This window comes from Salvelinus alpinus, chromosome 2, assembly GCF_045679555.1.
Source record: "Salvelinus alpinus chromosome 2, SLU_Salpinus.1, whole genome shotgun sequence".
NCBI classification, from domain to species: domain Eukaryota; kingdom Metazoa; phylum Chordata; class Actinopteri; order Salmoniformes; family Salmonidae; genus Salvelinus; species Salvelinus alpinus.
Window position 1 is genome coordinate 121,284,521 of NC_092087.1, and position 10,151 is coordinate 121,294,671.

At 40.9% G+C, this 10,151-nt stretch overlaps 1 protein-coding gene across 2 annotated transcripts in view; it reads right to left on the reverse strand.

The window, feature by feature from the left end:
* Nucleotides 1–6,522, reverse strand: part of LOC139568521 (netrin-1) — an 86,936-nt gene extending 80,414 nt beyond the window's left edge. For both annotated transcript variants that reach the window (XM_071390399.1, XM_071390398.1), the window contains exons 1-2: nucleotides 6,228–6,522; nucleotides 4,878–5,943 (exon numbers count right to left, since the gene is read on the reverse strand). In XM_071390399.1, coding sequence (XP_071246500.1) covers nucleotides 4,878–5,892 — 1,015 coding nt within the window. In that variant the 5' untranslated portion in view covers nucleotides 5,893–5,943; nucleotides 6,228–6,522. The remainder of the gene's footprint in view (nucleotides 1–4,877; nucleotides 5,944–6,227) is intronic.
* Between the last annotated feature and the right edge of the window lie 3,629 nt (nucleotides 6,523–10,151).

Below are 10,151 nucleotides of genomic sequence, written 5' to 3' on the forward strand. Positions count from 1 at the left end.
ATTGCATTTCATTTTCTGTATCTGAAAGACTTTCCTCCTAAAGTGATCGTCTTCCTCATCACGATTAGCTGAATTGGCGTCTCCTTCATTCTCCTTCAGATGCTGTAGTGCCACTCTGAGCTGATAGAGTTCTAAAGCAAGAGGAAGGGATTCTAGTTGATTAAATTGAGACACTTGTGTGCTTTCTTACAGGTAGCGGAGCCTCCTTGCTGACGCCGACCGAATTCGACATGATGAGACAGTCGTGATGAGAGAGTCTATCCATCCAGCCATGTCTGTCAGGCCGAGACTGGTCACACCTGAATTGATATTGAACCCACGATTCTTCCTCCTCCGTGCCTCCATTCCTAAATGCATTGCATTAGATTACAAAGACGGTCTCCCGCGTGGCCTGTGAGAATCAATATCCCAAATGGACCTGGAAGTGCACTCAGAAGTGCATGAAGGTCCTTTAAGACTCAGACGGACTAATCAGCAAAGTGCACATCAAGGAGGGAAGACGACCTGCAACCCGTTTCAATGTGTTTTGTTTTCGTAAGACCAACTGCATTCAAATCACTCCACAAATGCAAAGCTATTTGTAGTGGAATGCCTAGGCCTTTATATAGATACGATAACCAATGTCCAGGTTCAGTCAAAGACAGCAAGTAGCAAGATTCAGGGACTTGGACAAAGATAATCATCCGGAGAGAGATCCTGACAGACTAATAGGCTGTACGCATTTCTTATTCTCAGCCATTGGCTCTTTGGACCATGATAAAAACAAGTGCCTATCATTATCTCTATAATAAAATAGAAGTACCTATCCCTATGTTGTGTTTCACACACCATAGAAAAAGATGCTGGTCTTGATGACGTTTCCTTTCCCCACCTGGCGCTTTCGTTCTCATTTACTCTGAATGTCCCCACTCCGTATCACTTTCGAATTCTACACCAGATAAACTCTGTAACTGAGAACATGTTATGACTGCAGAGGATCCAGAGAGAGTCTTTCAATTTACTGACTGACAAATGGTGCTGGAAGCTTTCAATTTTTCAGCACATCCAACCAAGCAGCTCATAGCAAAGCTTATCGTATAGTACAGTACATCTCGTTCTGACATCACTTCTCTGTTACTGAAGCTTATAGTACACACAGTGTTCTGTCCTAGCCAGATCTTTATGCTACAATTACTGATTGCAGTGGAGGCTGCTGAGGGGAGGACGGCTCATAATAATGGCTGGAATCGAGTTAATGGAATGGCATCAAACACATGGAAACAATGTATTTGATACCATTCCCTTTATTCTGCTCCAGCCATTCACACGAGCCCGTCCTCCCCATTTAAGGTTCCACCAACCTCCTGTGACTAATTGCTTTTACAGGTGGTAACAGACAACAGCACTATGCCAGACACTACTACCCCAACTCCACCTCACCCTCTCAGAAACCCGGAGAGGTGTCAGGCAGACTATTCTTCTCCCTGAGGCGGTGTTTGTTTTAGCAGAGGGTGTGCGACCACAGCACCCCTCCGCACCCCGCTCTGCACGCCTTGTCTGACGGAGCAGGCTGCCCGCAGCACAAACAGCCCAGAGGAATGTATTGCTACAGGGTGTGTGTGTGTGTGTGTGTGTGTGTGTGTGTGTGTGTGTGTGTGTGTGTGTGTGTGTGTGTGTGTGTGTGTGTGTGTGTGTGTGTGTGTGTGTGTTGACAGCATGATTGATACAATGAGTGATGCTCCTTTGTGGCCCCATACGAGACACACCACACACACATGACACACACACACACACACACACACATGCTGTTTCGGTAAAAATAAAGTGTCAAGGATACTGGGGATAGGAGGGAACAATTCATTCTTCATTCCTATAGCGGAGTGGTTGTGTCTAAACAAGTCTGTTTGCTTTTTCAGGATGGGAGCCCTGGCGACCCAAAGAGGGAGGCACAGCCTTCCTTTCCTCCTCACAGAAACCGCCACTGACAAATTCTTATTAATTTGTATTCATTTGTCACTGTGTTTCACCTATTTGGTCAACTTAATTCAGTCATTGTCACTGTGTTTCTCATAGTTGGCCAACTAGTATAAATCTTGGATTTGACGGCAGGGCTTAGAAATGTAGCCTGTAATATGGAGGACTGCGGTCAGGATATTTTGAGTGATATGTAATCAGATTCAGAGCTCTCTTAATTGAGGTAACACCTCACAGTTTTATACACAACTGGGGTGACCTTCTCAAAAGTGTATTCGTAGCCAGTCACTAGAGTAAAAGTGTAGATATTTCCACAAGGCTCAAGCCTGTTAATCTGCCGCAGAGAACCACTCTGTGGGAATGGAAACAAACAGCAAACAAAACCCTTTTAAACACCGGCTACGTGTCAAAACAGTCGACATGTGCCATGGATGACTGTCAAACAACACAGCCCCACTTTCCCCCAACCAGAGTGAAATAGAAATACCGAGACAAAGGGGAGTTTGAGTCAGTCCATTTTACTGTAGGGCCTCTGATGCAAACAATATGGGGTTGAATGAGGAGCCTCCTGTCACCATTCACTGTAGGGTGATAATTAATGTGTGCCATGAAATGGCAAATCCAATCTAGAGTGGGTTACAGTGAGAAATCAAGGTTTATCCACCTTCATCATCATCTTTTCCATCAGCAATGTCTCTGGAGACACACAGGCCTATTTGTATCCGCATTGCATGCCCTAAGAGATGCTCTTGCGTGCTCTGAGTCTTGAACTATTATTCTAAAATGTTGGGTATACAATGCCAATGAAATACTGCACATTTGCAGAGTTGATATAAAGTACTGACATATACATTATGCAGCAATGTGGTTGATGAAGTCGTTCAGGTACTACGGTCCGGGAACCACCCCTCACTAGGCCTAGCTCTCATCTTAACCTTGATAGTATGCTTGTATCGGGCAGTTACTTGGCTTATATGGGGTGAGATATTGGACAAGGAATCAATTCTCATCGCTTACATCAACAACCCATAATCACAACTTTTAACCGCACTCATCATGATAAAATCGTATACAATGTCAACAGTCAACACACAGACAAGTCAATATCAGACTACAATTTTCCAATAATTAATGTTCCTTTATCTAAACCAGTAGCACTCACATTCTCACCAAGCTCATGCATGCTCCCTCTCTCTCCTCATCTAAGCATGAACACCTACTATCTTTAAGTGGGTCTTAGGCATGTCTGGCAATAAAAGCAACTACCATTTCTTTGATTCTGCTGCGGCATTGTCTCCATCTCTATAGCAGCTGATTGAGCCTCGCTGTTGGAAACAGTGTGTTGAAAGCCACAATGTGATAACTTCCTCTGTGTGCTTTATTAGTCTTCATGGGGGCAGACGGGGAAGCATAAAGCTAAATGGGCCGGTTCATTGAAGATCGGAGAAGATATGGATTCCAGTTCCAGTGTTCACACGAATAAACTATGTCCGATGATATCGTTGAAGACCAGCACATAATAAAAAGCGAATCATATGAATACTAATAAGTAGCCTATTAATAATATTTAGAATGATCACAATAGTAATGATAACGCGTTATGGTTGTAATTAATAATGATTGCCTAATAATATCACATGTATTTGAGTGTTAGGCTTAATAGGTGGTTTAACATTTTGCAGATTGTTTCCAAGGAAAGCAAATTCATATTGTAATGTTTTTTTTTTTTTAATGGCAATTTCTTTTGATATAATAACAACAACAATAATAATAATCATAATAGTTTCGGGATGAAATAAAAAAAAATATATATACTTTTTTAAATAATAGTTTTATGATACATAAATTAACGTAATTTAGACCTATAATTAACTTTGATTCAAACGATAATTAAACGGGCAGAGAAGTCTGTGTTCCATTACTGTGGTGGGGCAGTTTAAATGCTCTTTAAATAAATTACAGTGCGTCGCTTTATTGCAGGGATGAAGTTGGAGCTGTACATACATTTTCCCCATGAGAAACATTTCAACGCGGTGAATGATTAGACATTGTGATTGGGCGGTCTTCTGAAGTGGGTGGTTGTTATACACCTCCATTTGAGCTATAGCGGTAATGGGCTTTAAGGTTATCAAATTGAGAACTCATTGCATGTGACGCGCGACATAATTTCATTAAAAGAGTGCATTTTGTGGCGTGCCGAACAGTGGTTTGGGTTTATCCTTAATTCAGACCTCTATAACAACCGTACAGCCTTCTTTTTGATAGCCTACATTTTCATATCACATCAGTATCATGTTTTAATGAAGGAATGTACTATTAATTCAGCGTGGGCTGATCAGACTAAAATTGACATAGCCTAATAAAATGCTTACAACTATAAAAATTAATCTCGAGACAAAATAATAATAATAATTATTATTATTATTATTATAACATTTTAATACTAATACGGATTTTAAATTGTTTTCCAGAACTATATAAACTACAACAAAGGATAGGCAATTTTTCCTCGAGCCTTGGAGTTGGAAACCTAAATTACACAGGTCTTGTAAAACTTGTGTGTACTTATTGGTGCGTAATATGATGTGCTATAATCCCATTTTTAATTCATGACAATACAAATAACGCTTATAGTATTTCTTTCATCCAGAGAAAATAAGCCTATCTGAATCTTTGTTTTTCAACAGAACTGACAAATGGGCAGTGCCCACCTTAGCAATTAACTCAACCAACCAATATCAACATTACCAAACTTAAAAACAGCCAAATCTCCCATGACTGTACAAACAAGAGTCACCCAATAATACAATTTATGCCAAATGTATTTTCACTTGTGATACAGGCATTGTGTGGAGAGGAAACTGCTGCAGTGCTTAAAGATAATTTGGATGGTTTTTGGAGAATATTATACCGTTTTGACTTACCGACACATTCGTTGGCTTCTCTAGCTGTTGCGCGTTGCCACGGCCGATCATAATGGAAAGGCTTGCACCTGTCGCACTCCGGTCCCGCGGTATTATGTTTGCACTCACAAACAAGGTTTCCATCCCTGTCTTTTACGCACCGCGAAGCGTGGCCATTGCATTTGCATCGACCGCCAACTTGCAGATCGGACACCGCATAGAAATAAGAGTCCCGGGCTAGCTCCGAGTCATCCTCGTTCTCATCACCGAAAGTGTGCAATCGGCTGAACGTCACCTTGATATCCGTGGCGGTGACCCAGTCCTGGAGCACCGGCGAGTTGTCGAAGTCGTGCGCCGACGGTCTGCCGTCCAGAGTGCTGAAGGCAATGAGACCGCCGGATAGAGGGTGCATGTCCGTGTGGGAGTCCGTGCATATCGCCTCTTGTTCGTTCTGTTTGGTAATGGTGGCCTTGCTCGGTTTGGTGTACATTTTCCTGCACTGGGCCGAATAGTATTGGAAAGGTACCCAAGATTTTCCGTAGTCCATAGACTTGAAGATAGCCATAGATTCGGGTCGAGGTGAGCAGAACTGCAGGCTTACGTAGGTGACTTCGAATTTCTTGCCCAGTGACAGTGTTATGGTGACGTTTTGGGGGTATTGGATGTAATTTTCCGATTGCCAACATGTGAGATTATGGGGGTTGTTGAGATCCGTTAGATATGTCGGTGGGTGATACTTTTTGGGGTCCGAGGCATCGCAAGTATGGCAGTTCCTATTTCTCTCATCGCCCTTCTCTGTTACCAAGCAGTACCTACCCGGGGTTTTACCACAGGTGCTGGAAGTGCGGACTTCCTTTCCGAAAGCAGAGTTCACAAAATCGGGAATGCATCTCCTCGGGTTACCGTTCTCGTCGTAGCAAGGGTCCGGGGGAGATGTTTGCGCGGCGAACATGCTCATCCCGTAGCCACCGAGCACCCCCTCTACCACAAAGGAAATGGTCACGACAGTGACCACGGTATCCAAAATCCTTAGCATTGTATTCCTTGTTCTTCAGTGTCTCGTGCGCTGAAAAACGCCAGCCGTTCCCTGAAAAGAGAGATAATAAATAAGACACTTTTGCAAGATGTCCAAAAGAGCACTACAGATGTAAAGCTATGAATTAAAATAGAAAAGCAACACCTCAATAGATATTTGAATTTACCATGCACATAGATCGAATAACATTTTCATATAGATTACCATCACATGAATAGCCGACATAAAATATCATTTGAACCGTTATTAATATGAACACACTGTCAGAAGAAATGTATCGACTTATAACATTAGCCTTTCATAATGCACCTATTAAGTGAAATAAATGGGCTTACGAGGTTAAGAAATCTCCACATATGACACTATTCCTCGGAATAATAATTCAGCTAGGCAGAAAAGTCATTCAAATATCTCTTTCGGGTGCCTTTCCTGTCACAAGCGCGATCTGTTGTGTTCTTGTTTGTTTTATTTGGAATCTCCGGGAGCAAAATATCTACACGCGTCTAGATGTAAGAGCCGCTACTCTCGCTCTGTCTGTTTCACTCCCTGTATGCCCGTCTTTCTCATTAACTCACTCACTCCCTTCCTCTATCCTTCTATCTCTGTCTGCCGCACTGACCGTAGAGAAAGTGAAGGACGATTGGAGCGTCTGCAGAGTTTGAGGTCATCTTGAGGAGTGACACTCCCGCGTAAAAAGAGTGAACAACGACATCCTCTGGTAGTTTATCGATAACAAGATAGATACGGCTAATTAAGTGCCAAGCGAAGGAACAACAAACTGATCAAATTTACCTGATTATCACGTAGATTATATCACGTAGATTACACAATCCAAGGCTTCCATATAGAATCGTTTTTATATTGCTAATCGAAATGGAAGCTTATATTTTATCATGAATATTGACTTTGTCACATTAGCCTTTTATTAGGTTAAAAATATATGCTTTTTAATCTATTTATTATTATTAGTAGTATTAGTACTATTATTATTGTTATTTCTGGGGTATTATGGTGCATTTGTATTTCATAATTTAGACTGTGAGCCAGTTAAGCGTTATTAAGCATATTTTACGCATGCCTAATGCTTTTCCCCCCCATTCAGTAAGCCTTTTTTTTTTTTTTACAAAAAGTTAAATAATCAAACCTTCATGGAAACGAAGTGCAAATAACGAAAAAGTTTGTCCTATTCTATAATATGATAAGGCTTCTGTGCATATTTTATAAACTGCTCAAGACCACTATAAAATATGACTTTTTCGATATTTCTGACTTCACAATTGGTTAAGAAAATAAATGCAGTGAATACTATGCATATTATATCTCTCGTAATGCTTCCACAGCATTTTCATTGGGGATTACGGCTATAATACGCTATATATACAAAAGTATGTGGACACGCCCTCAAATGATGAATTCGGCTATTTCAGCCACACCCCTTGGTACCAGGTGTATACGATCGAGCACACAGCCATGCAATCTCCATAGTCAAACATTGGCAGTAGAATGGACTTACAGAAGAGCTCAGTGACTTTCAATGTGGCACTACCATAGGATGCCACCTTTCCCACAAGTCAGTTCCTCAAATGTCTGCCCTGTTAGAGCTGCCCCGTCATCTGTAAATTCAGTTATTGTGAAGTGGAAACCTCTAGGAGCAACAACGGCTCAGCCGTGAAGTGGTAGGCCACACAAACTCACGTAATGAGACCGCCGAGTGCTGAAACGCGTAGCACGTAAAAAATAATCTTTCCTTGGTTGTAACACTCACTACCCACTACTAGTTCCAAACTGCCTCTGAAGGCAACGTCAGCAGAATAACTGTTCATTGGGTGCTTCATGAAATGGATTTCCATGGCCAAGCAGCTGCACACAAGCCTAAGATCACCATGCGCAATGCCAAGCGTCGGCTGGAGTGGTGTAAAGCTTGCCGCCATTGGACTCTGGAGCAGTGTAAACTCGTTCTCTGGAGTGATGAATCACGCTTCACCATCTGACAGTATGACAGACGAATCTGGGTTAGGCAGATGCCAGAGGAATGCTACCTGCCCAAATGCATAGTGCCAACTGTAAAGTTTGGTGGAGGATGAATAATGGTCTGGGGCTGTTTTTCATGGTTCGGGCTAGGCCCCTTAGTACCAGTGAAGGGAAATCTTAAGGCTACAGCATACAATTACATTCTAGATGATTCTGTGCTTCCACCTTTGTGGCAACAGTTTGTTTGGGGAAGGCCCTTTCCTCTTTCAGCATGACAATGCCCCCGTGCACAAAGCGAGGTCCATACAGAAAGGGTTTGTCGAGATCGGTGTGGAAGGACTACAAATAGGCCCTGCAGTGTAGGCCTGCTCTATTGCTAGAATAGTGTGTTAAAATCAGCAAATTCTCTGTTGTAAATTGAGTTCGAAAGCTTGATAAATCTGTTATAACTCTAGGAGACATTTTGGCCTACTAATATTGTTTTTGTGTTGTCTATATTTTGTCTATCTTTGTATATATATATATATATTACTTAATTTTCTTATACTAGGCTCTAAGATGATGGATAAATGAAGATATCCCATCAAGGCCGTTTACCATTGGAAAATAATGTCACATTTCCGGTATACTTAAAGATGCAGTCAGGGATTTTAAACAGTAACAAATTTGTAACATACATGTATTGTATGAATTGGAATTCATATCATACTAAATGGATGACGTAGTACATATTTTCCGTGACCCGTTTTGGCTGCTGAGCACTACTTTCAAAACTACTGGCTGAAATGATGTAAAACCTTTGGAGCATCTGGGTGGCTCTCCCATAAGACTTGGCCATAGAGATAGATAGATAGATAGATAGATAGTGGACTTTAGGGCCCAAAATCCTGTTTTAGCAGCGCCATTAAGGACTTTCACCATTTTGAAGTAGTCAACTTGGTGGGACTTCCTATGGGTTAAGGAAGGATCACATTATTCCATCCTGGTCATCGGGAGGGATCAGCCAATGAATTATACTTGTTAGCAAACATTCCACAACTGCAGGTGGCAGTAAATCACAAATCTTGGTTTTATACGAGTTCAAACAACACTCTAGGTTTTCCACCATTCATTTTTCCCATAGGCGATTTTAGAAACACTTAAAATAAGGTCTGTGTTTTGTGTAGGCTTACCCTGGTGTTACGTTTCTGTAACCATGTAAATGTCTCTAGGACAAGGTGACTTTTACCAATATATTCGCCTGTATTTACCCCCCAAAAATGAAATGCCAATTAGCTGCTAAAGTGGCTATCATAAAGAACTACAAATGCCATAATGATCTGGAAAAGACTGCCGAATCGAGGCAAAGGTAAGAATCTCTGGATAAACTAATGTTAGCTAAATGTATTAATGAATAAATTGGCTACATTTCTTTAAATTGACAATTTTGTGAACTGTCTTGTGCAAGTTTTAAATTGACACAATACCTGTTAGCAAAGGTGTCAGCTAGTAGCCTGGTCTCAGAGGCTAGACGTAACATAGTAAATGTAAGTCTGGGATACTCAAACTAGTATGATATGTTACGTTTGGTATGGTTACATAAGACAGATAGTTACGTAAGGCAAAAACAAAAGTAGGGTGGATGGGTAGGTGTATACCGCAAATGTCTAGTAACCCAAAGTTGTTTCATCATGTGCAACTTTAGCATTTTAGCTAATTAGAAACTAACTACTTACTCCTTTTTAGCTACTTTGCAACTACTTAGCATTTTAGCTAACCCTTCCCCTAACTATAACCATTTAACCTAACTGCTAAACTTAACCCTAACACCTAACCCCTAGCCTAGCTAACATTAGCAAGCTAGCCTACATTAGCCACCTAGCTAGAATTTGTAACATACTGTATCATACGTTTTGCAAATATGTAACATATTGTGCATTTTGCAACTCCGTAACATATTATACATTTGCAAATTCATAACATATAATATGAATTGTAATTCATAACATATTGTACATTTTGCAAATGTGTAAAATATAGTACAAATTGTAATTTGTAACATATCATACGAAATGGGTGATGGACATTCACACAATACATACCATACTAAACGGAGTGTCTTGGATTTACATACAGAATAATACAAATTCTCTGAGACCAGGTTGCAGCTAGAGATGATGTGCAGGAGCTTCCAGGGATGTGTAGTCTTGCATGATGTCTACTTTGATGCAAATTACATTTTCAAATCTGAGAGTAAATAGAGCCGAATATATTGATAAAAGTCACCTTGTCCGAGAGACATTTACATG